General features: G+C 38.9%; 1 protein-coding gene across 2 annotated transcripts; it reads left to right on the forward strand.

Moving 5' to 3' along the window:
* The first annotated feature begins 16,350 nt into the window (after positions 1-16,350).
* Positions 16,351-23,356, forward strand: LOC124275207. Of its 2 annotated transcripts, XM_046710695.1 has the most exons (11): positions 16,351-16,732; positions 17,254-17,504; positions 17,811-18,075; positions 18,474-18,536; positions 18,938-18,988; positions 19,281-19,348; positions 19,494-19,543; positions 20,111-20,213; positions 22,622-22,686; positions 22,945-23,031; positions 23,173-23,356. In XM_046710695.1, exons 1-11 carry the CDS (start codon positions 16,456-16,458, stop codon positions 23,291-23,293), a joined length of 1,401 nt encoding a protein of 466 aa, XP_046566651.1. In that variant the 5' UTR covers positions 16,351-16,455; the 3' UTR covers positions 23,294-23,356. The 2 variants fall into 2 exon arrangements, with proteins under 2 accessions (XP_046566651.1, XP_046566652.1); XM_046710696.1 differs by lacking the exon at positions 22,622-22,686 and having other exon boundaries at positions 23,173-23,334.
* The last annotated feature ends 1,302 nt before the right edge of the window (positions 23,357-24,658 follow it).

Below are 24,658 nucleotides of genomic sequence, written 5' to 3' on the forward strand. Positions count from 1 at the left end.
ACCCGCCGTACTGCATTGATTGAGTACATCCTAATGGTTGATTGGTTGTTTAGCGACGCACTCAGCAATATTGAGTCTGGACCAGACAATTCAGACTTCAACAGCATGAGGATCAACGCAATTGGAATACGATGACTTGCGCCAGCAAAGTCATCGAGTCTGACCACCTTAGTCGTTAGTCGCCTCTTACGACAAACATGGGTTGCTGACGACCAATTCTAATGCTGGGGTTACGCTATGTTCCTGGGGCCGCGGCAGCCCCGTTTCTCCGAAAAGTAGTGCGCCGTGCGATTTTGGCCATTTCTTTCCTCCAAAGTCAAGTTTTGTTAGGTCCTGCCAAGTTTTCTCACGGTTTATCACGGTATCCTGAGTCCTGGAAGCTTAAAGGCGCTCTACGGTTAGGCCAGCAGTCCACTACAGATGCCATTATGTTTCCTCCTGTCCTGTCGCGTCCTGATGGGTTCCCTCACGTATCTCACGTTTTGATCAAGGTTTTGACACGTTTTGTGCGTTCTGTCAAGACTTTCTACGGATGAAACGTGGACGCCTGTAGCGACCAGAACTGGGATACGACCAGAACTGGGATAAACAGTCCACAATTTCGTGAAACCCGATTTGCTGCGGTACTGCTCCCGGCTAACGCTAAAACTTAAAGCCACTGATGTGCGGAATATGATTTGCTTCTTGTTTTTTTAGAAGAAATACAAATTAACATTTACCATTTCCAGATTCATTTTCGAATATGTAACCCTAATTGTTTCTCCACTATAATTTGGAAAAAAATCTTTGGTTTTCTTAATTATTTTATACTTGTCAACCGTATTATTCATTTGCATATATGGGACGATTAATTGTGTTATTTTAAAATGGAAACAAAATGTCATCCTGTTTGAAAAGGATTATCTGAAATGAATTCTGTTTCTTCATCACTTTGTGGTCACAATAATACCACAGAATCGTATACATTATTTAAAATATTTCAAACACTAATTTGTGTTTCTGAAATAATTTTGATTGTAATTAGGTATGAATATTTTTTTCCATATTCGGGTGTTTGTCAACCAATTTGCTGCACTTATACCTGTGTCTATTTTCTAAATGACTTGCGTCGTTCAACTGAATGCGGCTCAGGGTTGAGACCAAACAAATTACATGAAATAAAGTTTTGAGAACAAAATACTAGGATGGATGAACATCACACAGAACTCCACACAGAATGAAAGACAGGAGAGGTGTTATATATAAGGCTAAAATCGTCACGCTTTTCGGTTCAATGAGTGTAGCCTTTGCGGTACTTGCAATACAATGTTATGGCTGAATGAACACAGCGCGCCTCACTCGGAGGCTCTGATAAAAGTACAGAGAAAATAGGATTAACAGGGACGCTCTTTAATTTGAACACATATAAAAATATAAATAAAGTTATGTACACATTTTCACGTCTATTCTCCATTACACATTTTCTTTAATTCGACATTAGATAGTTCATTTTGAGGAGTCTTTCCTAAAAGATAAATGTATACCTCACGAGTTTAAATCTTTAAATATGTTTCTGCTTATGTATGCTGAAGATCTTGTTATTTTTCTGAATCTGTTGAAAGGTTGCAAACACAGTGGAAATCGTTGTCAGCTTATTCCACACGGTGGGAACTTGAAGTAAATATTGCTAAAACAAAGATAATGGTCTTCGGAAGAGTTGGTAAAGTTAAATAGTCAGAACGTTGGTTATATATAATGGTTGTGTCCTAGAGGTTGTCGATACCTTTACATTTAGGAATAGGTTTTAATTATAATAACCGATTCTCAAAGGCACAGCTGCAGTTGTCTGACCAGGGTAGGATGGCCCCCCTTTTCAATTTGCAATAATATCAGGTCGCTCTCTCTCAACCTGGAATGTATTTTATTTGTCTTTGATCGTTATGTTGGTAGTATACTATCTTATGCGTCTGAGATATGGGGGATATAATAAAGGCTTAAATTTTGAAAGGTTGCATTTGGATTTTTGCAAAAGGTTTTCAGGAGTTAAGAAGTAAGCATGTAATTCCATGGTTTATGCCGAGTTAGGTCGTTATCCGCTCATATGTAAAAGGCAATATAGCATGATTAAATATTGGTGTACGCTTCTTGTGTCTGAAAATAGCATTTTACAGGGTTGTTGTGAGTATTTGTATGAGGAGGCGGAGACCTGTGGTGTAAGAAAATGGGCGTATCAGGTTAAAGGTATTTTGGCGAACATTGGATTAACTGAATATGGTTAAGGCAGGAATTACCACTAGATTATCTAATAGTTATAAAACAAAGAAAAAATGATCAGGCTATTGAGTTTATCTTTAGTGATCTGTGCAACTCATCGAAAAGTGCAATTTATAAAAATATTATTATACAGTACAGAGTACAGATAACGGTAATTAACGAATTGTTTTGATAAGAAATCTATTTATTCCGACATGGATTATGCTTCCCGGCACCGTATCTTTAGCTTTGGCGGTACTCCCCTACACCGTGGAAATTAGCTCTCCCGGGAAATCCGAAATATACATTTTAGCCTTCCCCGGGACATCTGAAAAATAAATTTTAGCCTTCCCAGAACCACACCGTTAAATAGCCACTGGCCCGCTAGCCCGTGGCTACCAAAAATCCAGTCGGGCCAGTAAATCTTCACAGTCACTACAAAAAAAAGTGAATTTTCAAGGGTCATAAATATACCTCTCTCCGACTTGTTAAGTTATAATACACTTTTAGATCATGCAAGATTATGGCCTAATAAAATGTTCACGATATTAGCAGCTTAATGGTGAAACCCGTGTCATGCCGACAACATATTATTCCCGTCTATCTTTTGCTTAGTTTCTACATTCAAATTTCGGGATAGTGAATTATTTTGTAGACTATACATTTTCAGGCATAGCTAGCCCGACTGGCTAGCAAAATGTGGAAACCACACTGGAAAAATATATAACCATTATACACCTCTCCCCTCTCCTCCCTATATATATAATCCACACAGAGCGGCATAGAGGGTGTATATCAGATATATCACTTTCACCTCACAGAAAGAAATCGTGAGTTTTACACCACACTCAGCAATATTCCAGGTACACAGAGACGGTCTGTAAATAATCAAGTCTGCACCTGACAATCCAGTGGTCAATGGCATGAGGATCGATATACACAATTGGGATACTATGACATGTGTCAACCAAGTCAGCGAGCCTGACCACCCGGATCTTCACGGGTCCCAGAAAGAAGGCGGGAAGGGTCTGTATCTGGAATCAGAACTCTCTCTCTCTCTCTCTCTCTCTCTCTCTCTCTCTCTCTCTCTCTCTCTCTCTCTCTCTCTCTCTCTCTCTCTCTCTCTCTCTCTCTCTCTCTCTCTCTCTCTCTCTCTCTCTCTCTCTCTCTGTGTGTGTGTGTGTGTGTGTGTGTGTGGTGGTTGGGGTTGGGGTTTGTCCGTAAGTGTTCAGTACAGCTCTCAGATCCATATACACAGGAGGGGTATCGGGGTATCATACGTTCTTCAGAATGCTACAGATTTAAGACACATGTATCCCCATAGCAGCTTAAAAGCCGTATCATATATTATTGATGCAATTAATGCAAGATTTGGAGTTTCCTGTACAAACGTGAACTAAACTATCAGAGCAGGAAGACTGTTATATAACTGCTCAAACATTCATGTACAAGAAACGTCAAATGACACCTTATTTATATCCGTAGTTACATCATAGTGGTTTAGAAAGCAGAGACCGTGAGTGGAAGTTGCACTATTATTCCGAACATATCTACAAATATGTAGATATGAAACAATAGGTGTGATATATGTTCCCAAACGATACCGCAATAAGTCTGTTGGAGGAACTAATATTGTGGAACCCAGTTGATAGTATATGTATAGATTTAGCCTAAACCTCTTATGATCCATTGACACTGCAGTGTGTATAACAACGCTGCACACAGGTGAGACTGTAGTCACAGTGGTGTGGGGCGACTAGACATGGCCATACTTGGTGACATTGGAATGCTGCATCAATGTTACCAAGTTATCAAAGCCTGGCCATGGAGTAGTTGAATATCGTCTCGGACATTTCACAGAGACGATGAGTCGCAATCAACCAACAAACCAAATGTTTACCACCAGATGTTTTCAGTTACCTCTTACGAAATAACGAGATAATGACAATATCACCTATATCACATCTTTATTGTTGGATGGTACTTTCAGTGACTGTTGGTTTACATGGGTACAGAGTCAGCCTCGTAGTTTAACTAATATAAATCTAAGCGGGCTGCACTGATTTACATGTTTGTGTTGTTTCTTATTGTTTGAGACAACCAACTCACGCATGCACACACACCTCGCTACAAGTGCATTAATCTTCACGCAAACTTACATTCTATTTCACTTCACCCCTATGTACGGGAATACCGCTGAACAGTATGACATAAAATTAATAAATGTAATATTACCAATGGGGAGTTCATTTTTAGGCCAGCGCTCAGCAATATTTCAGCTACACGGCGTCGGTCTAATAATCGAGTCTGGACCAGACAATCCAGTGCTTAACAGCATGAGCATCGATCTACGCACTTTTGATAGGATGACATGTGTCAACACTTCAGCAGCTTCACCACCCGATCCCGTTAGTTGCCCCTTACGACAAGCATGGGTTGCTGAAGATAAATTCTAGCCCGGATCTTCACGGGTCTATTACCACTGGAAGCTGTGCAGTATGACATCAATGTTATGTTACCACTGGAAGCTGGGCAGTGTGACATCAATGTTATGTTACCACTGGAAGCTGTGCAGTATGACATCAATGTTATGTTACCACTGGAAGCTGGGCAGTATGACATCAATGTTATGTTACCACTGGAAGCTGGGCAGTGTGACATCAATGTTATGTTACCACTGGAAGCTGGTCAGTATGACATCAATGTTATGTTACCACTGGAAGCTGGGCAGTATGACATCAATGTCATGTTACCACTGGAAGCTGTGCAGTATGACACCAATGTTATGTTACCACTGGAAGCTGTGCAGTATGACATCAATGTCATGTTACCAGTGGAAGCTGGGCAGTATGACATCAATGTTATGTTACCACTGGAAGCTGGGCAGTATGACATCAATGTTATGATACCACTGGAAGCTGTGCAGTATGACATCAATGTTATTTACCACTGGAAGCTCGGCAGTATGACATCAATGTTATTTACCACTGGAAGCTGTGCAGTATGACATCAATGTTATGTTACCACTGGAAGCTGGTCAGTATGACATCAATGTTATGTTACCACTGGAAGCTGGGCAGTATGACATCAATGTTATGTTACCACTGGAAGCTGGGCAGTGTGACATCAATGTTATGTTACCACTGGAAGCTGTGCAGTATGACATCAATGTTATGTTACCACTGGAAGCTGGGCAGTATGACATCAATGTCATGTTACCACTGGAAGCTGTGCAGTATGACATCAATGTTATGTTACCACTGGAAGCTGTGCAGTATGACATCAATGTTATGTTACCAGTGGAAGCTGGGCAGTATGACATCAATGTTATGTTACCACTGGAAGCTGGGCAGTATGACATCAATGTTATGATACCACTGGAAGCTGTGCAGTATGACATCAATGTTATTTACCACTGGAAGCTCGGCAGTATGACATCAATGTTATTTACCACTGGAAGCTGTGCAGTATGACATCAATGTTATGTTACCACTGGAAGCTGGTCAGTATGCCATCAATGTTATGTTACCACTGGAAGCTGGGCAGTATGACATCAATGTTATGTTACCACTGGAAGCTGGGCAGTATGACATCAATGTTATGTTACCACTGGAAGCTGGGCAGTATGACATCAATGTTATGTTACCACTGGAAGCTGGGCAGTATGACATCAATGTTATGTTACCACTGGAAGCTGTGCAGTATGACATCAATGTTATGTTACCACTGGAAGCTGGTCAGTATGACATCAATGTTATGTTACCATTGGAAGCTGGGCAATGACATTAATGTCATGTTACCATTGGAAGCTGGGCAGTATGACATCAATGTTATGTTACCACTGGAAGCTGTGCAGTATGACATCAATGTTATGTTACCATTGGAAGCTGGGCAGTGTGACATTAATGTCATGTTACCACTGGAAGCTGGTCAGTATGACATCAATGTTATGTTACCATTGGAAGCTGGGCAGTGTGACATTAATGTCATGTTACCACTGGAAGCTGGTCAGTATGACATCAATGTTATGTTACCATTGGAAGATGGGCAGTGTGACATTAATGTCATGTTACCACTGGAAGCTGGGCAGTATGACATCAATGTTATGTTACCACTGGAAGCTGGGCAGTATGACATCAATGTTATGTTACCACTGGAAGCTGTGCAGTATGACATCAATGTTATGATACCACTGGAAGCTGGGCAGTGTTACATCAATGTTATGTTACCACTGGAAGCTGGGCAGTATGACATCAATGTTATGTTACCACTGGAAGCTGGGCAGTATGACATCAATGTTATGTTACCATTGGAAGCTGGGCAGTGTGACATTAATGTCATGTTACCATTGGAAGCTGGTCAGTATGACATCAATGTTATGTTACCATTGGAAGCTGGGCAGTGTGACATTAATGTCATGTTACCACTGGAAGCTGGTCAGTATGACATCAATGTTATGTTACCATTGGAAGATGGGCAGTGTGACATTAATGTCATGTTACCACTGGAAGCTGGGCAGTATGACATCAATGTTATGTTACCACTGGAAGCTGTGCAGTATGACATCAATGTCATTTACTGCTGGAAGCTGGGCAGTGTGACATCAATGTTATGATACCACTGGAAGCTGGGCAGTGTTACATCAATGTTATGTTACCACTGGAAGCTGGGCAGTATCACATCAATGTTATGTTACCACTGGAAGCTGGGTAGTATGACATCAATGTTATGTTACCACTGGAAGCGGGGCAAATGATATCAATGTCATGTTACCACTGGAAGCGGGGCAAATGATATCAATGTTATGTTACCACTGATAGCGGGCAAATGATATCAATGTTATGTTACCACTGGAAGCTGGGCAGTATGATATCAATGTTATGTTACCAGTGGATGCTGGGCAGTATGATATCAATGTTATGTTACCAGTGGATGCTGGGCAGTATGATATCAATGTTATGTTACCAGTGGATGCTGGGCAGTATAATATCAATGTTATGTTACCAGTGGATGCTGGGCAAATGACACCAATGTAGCATTATTGATTGAGGCTGTAGATTTGAAAAGCATTATCCCATGGCTAGCTATAGTGGAGGGAATATGTGTAATAATATAGTCACAGATCTGTCATAATCAACAGTTGATCTTGTGCGCTCAGATTCTGTTCACAAGTGTAAAATGTGATTTACTATCACCTGCCAGAAATGGATATGTTAAGATTCCATATAATAGAGTCAAAAGGCTTATAATTAGTACATGCACTATGGATCCATTGATTTCTGATTCTGCTCACAAGTTGAAATGTTATCTACTATCACATGCAAAATTCTTATTTTAAGGGTGTTATCAAATTTTTGTTTTTTTGTTGACTGAACATGAGCAATAAGAAAAAAATCCCAATCTCTTAAAATGTGTACTGTTGATTTCATAATTCTATGCCACCAATAAACAACTGCAGAAATAGCTTACACTAGCAAATGGTCTACAACATGCTGGGCCACATTTGCATCCATTGTTATGAATGTGTTTAATAATGAACCAATTTTAGGTATATTCTACAGTCTATTATTGAACAATCCAATGGTTGATGATTTGCTCTGGCTCCCAGTTTGATATCCTATATATTTCCAGATATACATGGGAGTGAGTAAGTTTAGTTTACGCCACACTCAGCAATAAGCTATATGTCTGGATCAGACAGTCCAGTGGTCAACAGCATGAGCATCAATCTGCGCAATTGGGAACCAATGACATGTGTCAACCAAGTCAGCAAGCCTGACCAGGCGTTAGTCGCCTCTTATGTCAAGCATGGGTTACTGAAAGCCAAATCTAACTCGGACCTTCACAAGTAACGTACATGCGTGCGTGCGTGCATGCATGTGTTTTTGTTTTTCTTCTTTATGCCTGAAATGCCTCAGTCACATAACAATGCAGAGTTAATTGCATGACTTGGATGACAGGGCCATGTGTACCTCTCAAGAGATTGTAAAGCTGAGCCACTAACAAGTTACACATTCTACATTCTTTATTGAATGGAAACCTGTGTTGATTTATTGTTTCTGTGTCTGATTAGTAAATATTTTATTATTCATTGTCATATAGTACTGTCTGCAAGTAATTATGACTATATAGCAGTAATATGAATTTAACTGAAACCGATCCTTCTTCCATAATTTAAATCCTGCACATTGGTAAATTGTAAAACAAAATGTGAATGAAGATGATAAAATGCCTTATTTTAAATGCTCTATATTTTCATTGCATTAAGATAACACCTACCCTTGTGCACAAAGGATGATTTGTACTCTTTGCCATGTGGCCTATGATGCTGAATAAACATCTTGTTCTTGTTCTATTTTCATTTTGCCTTAACACAGATGTTTCGAAGAAAGCAGGTATACATCTGTATGCATATAACATCATGTATATAATGATATGCAGGTTCTTTCCACAGGCAGAAAACAAACAGAATTTTGCGTAATTGTTGTCATTGAACACACAGCACATAACATTGTTGTTCATTATGACAATTCGTTAAATACTGCTACTTGCAACAAGTCAAAGGTGTTTGTTTAGGAATCTGCATCATAAGTATGCTATACCAATATCAATGAAAAGTAAAGGCCATGATAGTCATGCCATATATGTGACTTCGGACTGAGGAGGTAAATAAGAGAGCTCAGTACTTGAAACCTATTCCTAGAACCTATTAAGATTTTTTTTGGCATCCTCATTTGTATGGTAGGTTAGGAACTGGCAAACATTACTGATCATAATGAGCTTTCCCATCTTCAGTTACTACTGCATACCTGTAACTACATGTATATTATTCATGACTCAAAATCTGTTCTTGACACAAAATCATAAAATAACACACACCTAACATATATTCCAGTTCCTTTTATCAAATTTACAAACTAAAATCACTGGATTGCTGAACATGCTAGTCTATCACCCAAACTTTTAAAGGTAAGAGCTTACTCAAAAGTCATTCCTAAATTACTTGTCAAATAAGAATATGATATAATAAAGAAGTTGTTATCCATAGACTATCATACCTTTCTTATTATTAACTTCTAAAATGGCAATCAAGCAGATCACTTGTCCAACAGTAGACACATTCATTAAACCTCACACCTAATGCTTTAATGGGTCCAACTTTAACATTAAAATATATGTTGTACAAGGGTCAAAACTTAGACACACTATCTATTTACATTCACTGCTAAAGTTACGAAATGACTTAGGCATATACATTCCACTCAAAACTGATTCACAGATTTACAAATCTTTTCACAAAGTATTATTATTTCTCCCACAAAATTCCCTACATGAGCTAATCACCTTGCTCAAATTAACAGAGGTTCTCACAGCTTCCAGGGAGTCAGTTTCTCCTTGGAATTCATATATCAACAATCCAGTGAGCAGCAGCAGATCTGAACAGACAGCTACTCAGTAGCAATTAGGGAAGTATCAGTTGATATGTTTATGGGAAGTCTGCACTGTCAGTGCTGCACTAGCTAGCCTGTATTCAGTTGCTTCAGCCATTAACAGACCAATGAACCTTTCTGTTTTAACTAGGAATTTCCACTTTTAACAATTTAGCTCAAGCAAGTCTAGAAGAGACAAACACTCACATCCAAAGATAATGGCGATTTGTCTATACACGGTGATCATAGGTCATAATCATCCTTTGCATAATGTCATCAGATTGACATACTTGATATTTTCTTAAAATCAACTGTTAGAGTTATATACATGTATGAATTAAGTGAAATGTTCATGTTACATATAATCATTGGATTATTAAATAGAGAGGAATTTTCTTTCTCCAATACATATTATATACAACTTGATGTTTGCAGTAAATGTGAGAAATGCATCCTAGATATGTAATGATACTTGTTGATAATAATGAAATGTCACTTACAGCATTCATGTTTAAGGAAAGCATTTTCTTTGGTGGGGTATGATTCTTTGTTATACACCATCATGTACTGTGCAAGGTTATACCAATAGGTAATAGGTAATATATTCATCTCACACCTTGCTCTTCACCAAAAGCTCAAGCCTATTATGGTGTACATTTCAAATGTAGCAAACCTGATGTTATTCATAAAATACTTTTCTATGTCCAGAATATATTTACAAAGTATTAAACTTGTGGTTAACTAAATTAAATGTATGCAAACAACTTTAGTAGCAAAGTTAAATCCTGCATATACATGACACATCTAAACCAAACTGATGACCTATGGGAACTACACTTGTGTTTGCTGTAAATACTTGCACAGATACTGTCATGTCACAAATGAATGTGCCTTCTCAATCACTGAATCACAGCTGCCTAAAATGCCACCAAGTTATGCTGTGAACTGCTTGCACCCCTTCCTCCCTCACATGCCAAGACACCCCTCCCTTCTCTACCCATCCCCAGTGTCAGTGTCAGTGTCTAACTGGTAACTAGTTGGAGGTTGTTGAAATTAATTAACAGTGTAAAGAAATTTGACCTCTGGGTATAAAACCAAAGACTATTCAATACCTTTATCAGACAGTACAAAGTTTTCTTTCAAGAACAGTTGTTATAGTACAGGCACTGATACAGAAACAAGTCTCTGAAAAACTTCAAAGTAGAAGAAGAAGAATGGTCAACATCACCTGAATGCTCACACAAACAGGTAAGTTAATCTGCCACTGACTGCACTGTGCTGTAATATCAACTTACAAAGTTAACTTTCAGTTAGTGCTTTGGTTAGATTGTTCTACACTGTCATACATTCTTGAGAAGGAATGTTATTGGTATACTTATTATTGTAATTCTATATATTATTATTGTCATCATTCTTAATTAATTATATGAGAGAAACTATGACAATGAAGTTTATTTACCCTTGTGTTTATCTTGATGAGGCCATTCAAGAATAACTGCTTTGAACACAATTAAAAGCACATATGAGGAAGGTTTTGTATTTTTTAGATTAACTCTTACAAATGGTGACCCTATTTGTTTTCAAGAATCTGAGAATGAGTCAGTATAGTAGCATAATGATTGAACTTTAGTTTGTGACCCCATAACTGATTTAGGCAATTACATTATTGCATAAACAATCCAGAACCTAGAAATGAAGTAGATATTTATAACCTCAGCCCAACCTTGAAGAGAATTGAAAAGAGAACTTAAACAAAACAGTAGAGTAAAACATATATAAGTTGACCAAGGAATTATATGTTACTGATCCTGATGTGAGTAAGATGGAAAATGACTTTTCAAATATAATGTGAAAATTTGATGATTTATTGAGCCATTTAAAGGAAACATTTGGTGAGCTAGAAATAATAAATACAGAAAGTATAAGAGAAAACTTCCTTAGTATAAGTGAAGGTATGTCATCAAGGCTTTAAAAATATCAACAGAAAATAACATGGAAAACAGATATCACATGGAATTCAATTGTAGAATGAGAAACAAACATGAAGTAATGTGTGACATCACCACAAAATCAGCAACACAGAAGGGGAAAATGTGATGGTAAACTGATATCAAATGTCTACTGAAATATTATTTTTAACTGTTATTTTAAATACTGAAGATAATATAAAAATGAAGAATAGCTTACACAACTGAAATTACAATCTAGCCATTGATATGGCAGAATGAATATATAATATTAACAGATTGAGTCTTGATTTTCACTGAAGAGAAATGTTTAACATATTAAAGATACATAGAAATATGGATTTACAGGTACATCAAGGATATAAACAATAACAACCAAATGACTGAAATGTCATTACATGTATTCCAAATTCAAGTCTAAGGGAAATTATAATACCATTATTTCATAAATATCCTTTTGTATTAGGTCAATTTATTGAAGGCATATACAAAATTCTGTATAACTCAGAAGAAAGTTTAAAATCAACTTTGCAACTATTACTTATTTCATAACATGTCAAGATTAATAAGTTAACATTGACTAGACTTGTATTATCTGTATTGTATCAGTGGGTAGTTCTATTAAAATCTGTTCGTGCTTTCCCCTTGACTGGTAAGGTAAGTGCTAGGAATTATGTTTGACATAAAATTACAGTACATATCACTACTAAATACCAGGAAAATACTAATAAATACTAATAAGACATCAGAAAGTGGAGAAAGAGATGCAATTCATGTATTCTTACTCTGTACCAAACCTCCAAGTACATAATGTCATCGATGGGATAATATATTATATATTTTCTATAGCATTTGCTCATATCAGTATTTTACCTTTCTCAGGCAGTAACTTTTCACAAATGTTATAAAAAAGCTGCACATCTAGATGAATAAATTATGTTTACTAAGAGTATAATTATAATCAACTTAACAATAAATACTGAATGTTTAAAATTTATTGAGCTCTATCATAAAAGTATGATCAATAACATATCTGATACAGTTAATTGAAAAATATGTCACAAGATCAATATTCTTTTACAAAGGAAGTGTAATCCCAAATATAACAATAGTTAAATATTCTTTTCCTTCCTTCAGGACACAATGCCTCCACCATGCTTGTCACCAGAGCTCTACAATTCAGTGGAAGCCATACTTTCTGCAAGCATCAATGTTCCAGTGAAAAGAGATCTTTAATTCAAAAATTAGCATATAAGAAAATTAGCAAATATAAACTTTGTCTCAAAGATATTCACAACCCAGTTTCTGGTGAAAAAGAAAAGAGAATCCTTTCACTGGGTAAAATTGTCCCCAAAACTGATGAAATAGAGAATATTGTAGAAGCCTTTTGTCAAATGACAAAAGGGGGGCAGGGAGAGCACGACGTCTATATTCCACAATATCTCAGCATTTCCATGGAATAAGCAGGCCCCAAATAGAACGTTACGTCCAGAGCAGCAGCAGTTTGACAAAGTTGCATCCAACCTTCCAAAATAAGGCACCCTTAAAACCTGTGAGAGCATGTGTACCTTTTGAAAGACACCAAATTGACTTAGTAGATTTCAGCAGCACATTAGAAACCAAAGATGGGATCACCTATCGCTTTGTGTTGTCTATACTGGACGTTTTTTCTAGGTTTTTATGGCTTAGGCCACTATGTGACAAAACATCACAGAGTGTTGTTAAAAGTTTAGTGCAGATGTACTTAGATCAGCAATGGGGTGCTCCCAAAATTATCCAAACAGATCAGGGTGGCGAGTTTAAGGGCATGATGAATTCACTCTGTGAAAAACTTGGAGTCAGGCTCATCCATTCTCAAGCCTACCACCCACAGTCTCAAGGAAAGGTAAGAAATTGTCTTCAATAATAACAGGTAGAGCCTGTTTCCAGCCAAGCTGCATGTTGCATGTAGGTCCTTATATTTGTAGTAAGGGACCGTTCATAACTTATGGCTGGGGTGGGTGGGGTGTGTGTAATGGATAAAAATGATTGCCACGGAGGACAGTCGTGATATATCTGTAAATACAGATGAAAACAAATAATGGAACTAAACCCCTTTGATATTCATAAGAAAACTGTCAAAAGCTACCTCACCACCCCTGCACATATGTTTCCCAAGATAAAAGCAACAAAAACCTTTCCACATCAATAAGAAATCGGATGTATGATGAGTCGAATGTATGCTTCCTACTATATCATCAGCATGTGATTGTATGTGTTCATGAATCATCATCAAATAGTGATGATACCAGAGGTGAAAAGGTGAGCAGTGGCACCCTTCAAAAACACTTGTGAAGGCAAGTCTCACCTGTTACAACATGGGAACATATGACAAAAGTCAAAATAGGTATTTGCATTTGACACAATATTTTCACTGCTAGCATATTAAAGGAAGCCTTTAATGAAGAGGATATTTTCAAACATAAACGTAATTTTCATAATTTCAGGATGAGCGTTCACATAGAGTGTGGAAGGACTGTTTGCGGTATGACCTTCAGCACCTGGATGATATCTCCTGGGTAGACAGTCTTCCTGACTATTGCCGCATTCACAATGAATCGGTCAACTCAGCAATTGGTAAGATATTTAAGAGCGAAGAAAATGGCTCTGATCATGGCATTATCTCATCCCACAAAAATACTCTGAAAATAAGTCCTGATGACTGTTGCATTGCACAGTCCCACTACTGGTCTACCTGTAACATTTTGTAACAAGTCCATGCTGATACAAGCTGTTTTTGTCTGTGGTTTGTTCTAAGTGTTTTCTGGGATACTGTGCATTATATATTGTAGGTTGCAGTCCTTACAGAGCCATGTTTGGATTCCATCCACACCATATCACCAGGCTGTTGAAAGCAGGAGGGAAAAGTATGGATGGATACACATGTGAAGACAATGCAGAATATGAAACTGTTGAAGAACATTCCCAGGTGACTGGAATTGTATTGCATATGGTATGGTATATGATATGGTATGGTATATGATATGGTATGGTACGATATGCTATGCTATGATATGGTATGGCATTACATATGGTATGGTATGGCATTACATATGGTATGGTATGGCATATGATATGGTATGGTATGGCATATGATATGGTATGGTGCATGGCATATGGTATGGTATGCTAGGCATTGCATTTTGTATGGTATGGTATGGCATATGATAGGCTATGGCATATGATATGGCATGACATATGATATGGTATGGCATATGCTATGATATGGTATATGGTATGCTATGGTATGGTATAGTAGGGCATTGTAGGAGGTATGGTATGGTATGACATATGATATGATATGGCATATGATATGGTATGGCATATGATATGGTATAGCATATGGTATGGTATTGCATTGCATATGGTATAGTATGGCATATGATATGGCATGGTATGATAAGGTATGGCATTTGGTATGGTATGGTATGGCATTACATATGGTATGGTATGGCATATGATATGGTATGGCATATGATATGGTATGGTGCATGGCATATGATATGGCATGGTATGATATGATATGGTATGGCATTACATATGGTATGGTATGGCATTACATATGGTATGGTATGGCATATGATATGGTATGGCATATGATATGGTATGGCATATGATATGGTATGGCATATGGTATGGTGCATGGCATATGGTATGGTATGCTAGGGCATTGCATTTTGTATGGTATGGTATGGCATATGATAGGCTATGGCATATGGTATGGCATGACATATGATATGGTATGGCATATGCTATGATATGGTATATGGTATGCTATGGTATGGTATAGTAGGGCATTGTAGGAGGTATGGTATGGTATGACATATGATATGATATGGCATATGATATGGTATGGCATATGATATGGTATAGCATATGGTATGGTATGATAAGGTATGGCATTTGGTATGGTATGGCAGGACATATGATATAATGCATGGCGTATGATATGGTGTGGTATAATATATGGTATGTTATGTTATGGTATGACATATCATATGGTATACTATATGGTATACCGGGATCGGGTGGTCAGGCTCGCTGACTTGGTTGACACATGCCATCGGTTCCCAATTGCGCAGATCGATGCTCATGCTGTTGATCACTGGATTGTCTGGTCCACACTAGACTATTTACAGACCGCCGCCATATAGCTGGAATATTGCTGAGTGCGGCGTAAAACTAAACTCACTCACTCACTCACTCACTATATGGTATACTATACTATATGGTATGGTATATGGTATTGTATATGGTATGGTATATGGTATACTATATGGTATGGTATACTATATGGTATGGCATAATGGTATGGTTTATGACATGGTGTATGGTATGGTATATGATATATGGTACATGGTATGGTATATGGTATGGTATGGCAGGGCATGACATTGCATATGGAGTGTTATGGTACGGCATATGATATGATATGGTTATGGCATATGATATGGTATATGGTATGGCATATGGTATGGTATATGGAATGGCATGGTATGCTATGGCATCTGATATGGTATGGTACAATATTCTATGATATATGGTATTGCAAATGGTATGGTAAGGTATGACATGTGTGATATGGTATGGTAGATGGTATGGTATGGTTTGGCATATGATATGGTATGATATGGTATATGTTATCTGGTATGGTATGGTATGGATGCATGTATGGTCTTATAATTTTATTATTTTATTAGGTTAGTGAAGGGACCCTAAACAGATTGAAAGAACTGCAAGATATCAGGAGAGAAGTCCTGATAAAATCAGACAAATCTTCATCGAAAATGGTGGATAAACATTTGAAGACCAATCCCCCTTCTCAGTATGAAGTTGGGGAGATTGTCCTTGTTCGTCATCTAGGCAAGGACAAAGGAGTAACCAGGGGTGGGCAGAAGATCACCTCTCCAAAAGCTGTTGAGGGTGAGATTTTGCAAGTAGACAACAAGCTCCACAAATACAAGGTGCGGATTGGAAAAAAAGTTTCATGGCGATCTGTTTGCCAGATTACAGCATTAACAAGGCAAAAGGAAGGAGAAAAGAGAAGGCAAAGTAGACATGCAGGTGCAGTCTGTTAGGGTCATATGTTCAAAGACTGCTAGTATACGTATCACCATACGCTTTAAACTTTCACAAAACATTATGTTATTAAGTAGTTAGCACATAAATACAATAGGTTGCTCACTTTAAAAATAACCTTAATGCTCAAGAGATTAATTTTGCTAACATTTCAGCATTTCACAAACGTTTTGTTTACTTTAATATGTACATAGATGCTCAGTCATGCTGACCAAATATGCTTTTTGGACTATATAGGATAATCTGTTATGTTAATTGGAAGCATGCAGGTACTACAATCCTTGTTTGAGTTTCCACATGTATGTTATCACTTACATAAATACATATGTGTGAGTTACAAATTTAAGGAACTTATTTGATGCGTGTCTGAACGCAGGTAAAGGAAGCAAATCCAACATTTACCACTATAAGTTGCAAGCAAGAAAGGAAAGAAAATCTGAAGAATGTTTGTTTGCCCATGTGCTTCTGTCTAATTACCAGTTCTGAAATTTGACATATATTTTCAGATATCTACATGAATGTCAGGGCACTACAAAAACAAATGACGACCCCAACAGCACTATCTTATGACCATCTTCTCCAGAAATTAGAAGACTTGGCAAGGGAAAGGGGCCGTGTAGTGAAACACAACTCAGGTGGAGGAAACTGCATGTTTCTGTCCCTGAGTGACCAGATTTATCATGTGCTTAACTTGGAAATGAATGCTCTGGAGGTTAGGGACAACATTGTTGAGCATCTGAGGACACACCCAAATATAGTAAGCCAGCATTGAAACTTGTTTTTTGTAGAAAACAAATAAGACTATTACTTAATTATATACACAGTGGTTTTGTATGACATGTTATCTTGCCTTGAGAGAGTAAGTCTGGTTTAACATCATGACATATGACCTGGGGACACTAGACATGGGCTTCACCCATTTACCAATGATAATAACAGAATCTAGATTTGAGGCTTGTAGATATGAATGCTTTAAACACTATGCTGCCCAATCACACTATAGTATTAAACCAACTTGTGAGTCTTTTTAAATAATAATTAATGATACATTTTGTACATGCAGATCGATGGAACACCACTGTATCAGTTTGTCTGCACACAGCAGTCATGGGAAGATTACCTTTCAACCATGGAGGCCCCTGGCACCTGGGGTGATCACCTAGTTCTCCTGGGTGCTGCAGAGTTCCTCCAAGCTGACATTGAGGTAATCACAACAGCATCGGAAACACACCCGGTCACGATCAAGGCAGTGAACAGACAAGATAAAACCAAGAAGCTATTCCTGGGACATATCTCTGAGTTCCATTATGTGAGCCTGAATGAACTAGGTAAGTACAAATTAATAGATTAACCACACCATAAACAATTATTTTCAAATGATATGAATTACACCAGCAGATGAGTAAACAAGTGGTTGACAGCTATGATCAATAATGTACAAATACCATCAGATCATGAATTACTGAGGACTTCTTTTTATTCACCATAGTTAGGCAAACGATTCAATGTAAATTCATGTTTTTGACAAGTACAATGGCGGCCAGTTCATGTACCTGTTACTCTGTATGTGTAATTGATTACTTATATTGCATAAGATATCATTAAATGTGCAAGTGTCTATGGTTTGGAATATCATAAATACTTTGGAATATTAATTAGGAATTAATATTTAGTTAATTAGTCTTAATATCGGCCTTGATTTGCTCAAATATCTTCATTTTCTCAGGACAGTTTTGCAGGGATTGTCACTTGGAGTTGTCGTTGTGCCAATGCGTGGACAACATTAATGGTGAGACTCTATTAATGGTACTTTGTATTAATGTCCCTCTTCAACCCCTTACAGTGCAAGGGAACTGTTGTAGTGACAGTACATAGTGATACCTGTATGTGGTATAATGTGTTAAATCACTGAACACAGACTGTCCCAAACACTTTCCCTGTCAGTACACATATTAGCATCTACTATATTAGCACCATTATTGTTAGAAGCATGCATTTCTTCTACAATCATCGTCATGCATAAAGTAAATTCATTGTAACCATGGCAGTTGGTTCATTCATATTATTTGTTTTCTTTTTTATTCTTTTGCTGTAAAATGTAGGTTATGAAACATTATTATGAATGTACCAGTATTTATCTTCCCCTGCAACTGTTAACATACTATGTCATCTTTACTTCCATTCACCCAGCAAGTGACACAAGATCATCCACACCTGGTTATGGTAGTGAAGAGGACACAGGTGAGGATACCTTAGATCAAACACATTCATTATTGCTGAGGATAAAGTTAGAGATGAAATAGGAAAAGACTGATTGACCATAAAGCAGACACCAATGATTATGATGCTTAATAACATTCCTGGAGTTACCTACAGGGACAGGGTGTCAGAAAATAATGAATCAATTTCTATCACAACATTAACAAGCTTTATGCTCTGAACTGTGCACTGACTAAATTTCTTCTGCCTAATATGTAAGATATTCTATGTATGGAGTTAAATTTCATCAACTTTACAATATATTTTGATTCAGTTCCAGAAAGTAGCAATATTCATCTACCAGAAACTATGCAAGTTTCAAAGGCATTCTTTGAGAAAGAGGTAAGTGTTAAATTAGAATATATATTTATATTACATTTATTTTATAATATTTTAGCATATGAAAGAAACTGACAGTAAGTGAGTCTCACATTGTCCACAGTTTAGATGATGCATTTATACAGAGAGTTCATTATTATTTCTCTAGGAGGACAATCTTGCCACGTATCTGCGGAATCTGATTCAGGGAAACTTCAGGTAAGAAAATGTAATGTAATGTGTCTAGCTTGTTCCTATATCCTTGTTCCATGTGATTTTTACTAACTAAACTAAACCTAAGAAAGTTCTCAACAGCATGAATGTTAAATGGGTGTTAGAAAAAAATAACCTATATTATTGATGAAGTCAAAATAACTACTGTAAATGCAATTGCCATTCCTATATATAAGCCCCACAAAATAACTTCTGGTCCATGTTTCTTCAAAGAAAACATTATCTACAGTGTATGTCCATGGTGATATTGCATATGTAATAACTCCAGTGTTAAAATATGAATAGAAAAAATAGTAGTGTTATTGAATACCCGGTATACCTTTACCCATTCTTGTCATAAGAAGCGACTGACGGCATCGGGTGGTCAGGCTCGATGGCTTGGTAAATAGACATATGTCATTGTATCCTGGTTGGGCAGATCGACACTCATGTTGATGATCACTGAATTGTCTGGTCCAGACTTGAATATTTACAGACCACCAACATATGGCTAGAATATTGCTGAGTGCAGCATTAAACAACAAACAAACATTCAATGTACTCTCCTTACAGTGGCGACAGAGATGGGCGAGGAGAGAGGCACACAATGTTTCTGCAAAGATATCCGTATCAGGACATGAAGGCAGGCTTTGCAGCAAGTTACATACCAGTAGAGGTAACTAAAGTAGTAAATGATACAGTGCTTAAATGATGATGTTTAGTTTAATGTTACACTTGAGAGCCTCCTTCATACCAATTTGGTACGTATTTGATGATATTGTAATAATGAAAAGACCCAAACAGACACACACCCACCAATACCAACACTCACCTCCACCCATTAACAACCACACCCACACCCTCACCCACAACCACACCCATCCACTCAAATGCCCACACCCACCTCCATCCACAACCACACCCATGACCACACCCTCACCCACAATCACACCCATCCAGACCCATGCTCACACCCATCCACAACCACACCCATTCCCATCCAGACCCATGCCCACAACCACACCCATCCAGACCCATCCACATCGACAACCACATTAACACCCATCCACACCCATGCCCACACCCATCCACACCCACATCCACACTCATCCACACCCATGCCCACACCTATTCACAACCACACCCACATCCACACCCAGCCACAACCACAACCACACCCATCCAGACCCATGCCCACACCTACACCCATCCACAACCACACCTACACCCATCTACAACCACACCCACACCCATCCAGACCCATGCCCACACCCATCCACATCCACACCCATCTAGACCCATGCCCACATCCACACCCATCCACTTCCACAACCTCACCCATCCAGACCCATGCCCACACCCTCACCCATCCACAACCACATCCACACCCATCCAGACCCATGCCCACACACATCCACTTCCACACCCTCACCCATCCACAACCGCACCACACCCATATCCACACCCATGCCCACACCCACACCCATCCACAATCAAAACATCCAGACCCATGCCAACACCCGTCCACTTCCACACCCTCACCCATCCAGACCCACACCCACACCCATCCACAACCACACCACACCCACACCCATCCACAACCACATCCACACCAATCCAGACCCATGCTGACACTCACACCCATCCACAACCATATCCACACCCATCCAGACCCATGCCCACACCCATCCACAACCGCACCACACCCATATCCACACCCACACCCATCCACAATCAAAACATCCAGACCCATGCCAACACCCGTCCACTTCCACACCCTCACCAATCCAGACCCACACCCACACCCATCCACAACCACACCACACCCACACCCATCCACAACCACATCCACACCAATCCAGACCATTCCCACACCTACACCATCCACAACCACACCCATCCAGACCCATGCCCACACCCAACCCCATCCACAACCACATCCACACCAATCCAGACCCATGCCCACACCTACACCATCCACATCCACACCAATCCAGACCCATGCTGACACCCACACCCATCCACAACCACATCCACACCAATCCAGACCCATGCCCACACCTACACCATCCACAACCACACCCATCCAGACCCATGCCCACACCCAACCCCATCCAGACCCATGCCCACACCTACACCATCCACAACCACACCCATCCAGACCCATGCCCACACCTACACCATCCACAACCACACCCATCCAGACCCATGCCCACACACCTACACCATCCACAACCACACCCATCCAGACCCATGCTACACCTATCCACACCCATCCAGACCCATGCCCACACCCACCATCCACAACCACCACCCATCCAGACCCATGCCCACACCCACCCCATCCACACCCACACCCATCCACATGCCCCACCCATCCAGACCCACACCCACACCAATCCAGACCCATGCCACACCTACACCATCCACATCCACACCAATCCAGAGCCACACCCACACCCATCCACAACCACATCCACACCCATCCAGACCCATGCCCACACCCAACCCCATCCATCCATGCCCACATCCACACCCATCCAGACCCACACCCACACCTATCCACAACCCACACCCATATCCACACCACTCCAGAGCCATGCCCACACCCATCCACAACCATACCCACATCCATGCCCACACCAACACCCATCCACATCCACACCCATCCAGACCCACACCCACACCTATCCAGACCCGGCCTACACCACATATCCACACCACACCCAGACCCATGCCCACACCCATCACACAACCACACCCACATCCATGCCCACACCAATCCACATCCACCCACCCACATCCCATCCACACCTACACCCATCCAGACCCATGCCCACACCAACACCCATCCACACCCACACCCATCCAGACCCATGCCCACACCAACACCCATCCACAACGACACCCATCCAGACCCATTCCCACACCCACACCAACACTCATCCACAACCATACCAATACGCTCACCTTCACCCACAACCACACCCACAATTTCACACCCACACCACCCCACACCCACAGCCACACCCAAAAATGAACATATACATGTTTCATGAGAATGTTTGAATTTTGAATCTGCAGCTCTATGGACACCTCCTGAAGTGGCTTGAAACCAACTTTACACGTCGTATCCCAAAAGACAAAAGGTTAGTTATTATCCAGTGACAGTGACAACAACATACAGTAATCAGTATATAATGAATGTGCTTTGCTTGATCCTGTTCTTGCCAAGATGAGTTTCAATACACATCCTACTGTTGTTATGAATTGTCTTCATGAAAAATTTTAACTTCATCAATTTATATTTCATTAATTCATTCACTGATTCATTCATTAAAGTTAAACATGACATTAATGCAATTTTAAGACATGTACTACTACTATCAAGAACCTGTTTATTTCAGCTGCCCCTACACCAGCTCAATGACCACTGTCTTGGATGTGCACAATGTGGACGACAAACTCAAAGAACTGACTCTGCAGTACATGTGGTAATATATATTCACAATTTGTTTCTCTAATGTCAATTTTATAAAACAGTGGTTAGAGGGCATTTTCTTCTGAATGTTTCTTTATGTAGCTACCTAATGCAAACATGGTATGTTGATTATGTCTTTCTGTTTCTTTTACAGTGCAACAACACACTACATTTTTTATGTAGCAGTGAAAGAGGCGTGCTTGTACCTCACTGAGAAATCCACAAAACTCAACTACATGGATGTCAATAGAGAGTGCACTGAAATGGAGTCTTAGAGAGAGAGAGAGAGAGAGAGAGAGAGAGAGAGAGAGAGAGAGAGAGACAGAGACAGAGAGAGAGAGAGAGAGAAAGCGAGAGAGAGAGAGAGAGAGACAGAGAGAGAGAGTATCTACAAAGTGTTGTATTAGCATGGTTTAAATCTACTGAAGTGCGATTTTCTCAGTTTACTGTAACTTTAAAAATTAAATTTACTTTAAATTCATCTTCAATTTTGTTTTGTTTTCTGCATTATGGAAGAGCATTGTTATTGGGCAGATGCCATTGACCAGAAATGAGATAAGCACCCTTTAAAACCTAGGAATGTACTGAGTCAATAATTCTAATTTTCAGAGATTTTTACTATTATTATTAATCACGTGCCTTTTACCAGAAGTAGGATAATGCCTTTCAAACCTACAGTTTATGGAATTTCAATGAAAAGAAGTTTTCTTGGCTGATGATAGGAAATAGCATTTCAAACTTACAAAGTAAATTAGTGAAATTGTAATATACTGGGTCACTAATTCAAATTTCAGAGGTTTTACCTATTATTATTAATCACGTGCATTTGACCAGAAGTGGGATAATGCCTTTCAAACCTACAGTTTATGGAATTTCAAGAAGCTATCTGGGCTGATGATATAGATTAGCATTTCAAACCTACAAGTAAATTATGAATGTACTGGGTCAATAGTTCTATTTTACAGAGATTTTTAACTATTATTATTAATCACTTGCATTTCACCAGAAGTTGCATAATGCCTTTAAAACCTACAGTTTAAGGAATTTCAAGAAGTTTTCTTGGCTGATGATAGGAAATAGTATTTCAAACTTACAAGTAAATTATGAATATACTGGGTCACTAATTAATATGTTCAGAGGTTTTAACTATTATTATTAATCACGTGCCTTTGACCAGAAGTGGGATAATGCCTTTAAAACCTACAGTTTATGGAATTTCAAGATGCTATCTGGGCTGATGATAGGAAATAGCATTTCAAACATGTGAGCAAATTATGAATGTACTGGGTCAATAATTCAATTTTTCAGAGATTTTTAACTATTATTATTAATCACATGCATTTGACCAGAAGTGGGATAATCTCTTTCAAACCTACAGTTTATGGAATTTCAAGAAGTTTTCTTGGCTGATGATAGTAAATAGCATTTCAAACCTACAAGTAAATTATTAATGGACTGGGTCAATAGTTCTATTTTACAGAGATTTTTAACTATTATTATTAATCACATGCCTTTGACCAGAAGTGGGATAATGCCTTTCAAACCTACAGTTTATGGAATTTCAAGAAGTTTTCTTGGCTGATGACAGGAAATAGCATTTCCAAGCTGCAAGTTAACAAATTATTAATGTACTGGGTCAA

This window comes from Haliotis rubra, unplaced genomic scaffold, assembly GCF_003918875.1.
Source record: "Haliotis rubra isolate DU_JTF1 unplaced genomic scaffold, ASM391887v1 Scf1997, whole genome shotgun sequence".
Lineage (NCBI taxonomy): Eukaryota > Metazoa > Mollusca > Gastropoda > Lepetellida > Haliotidae > Haliotis > Haliotis rubra.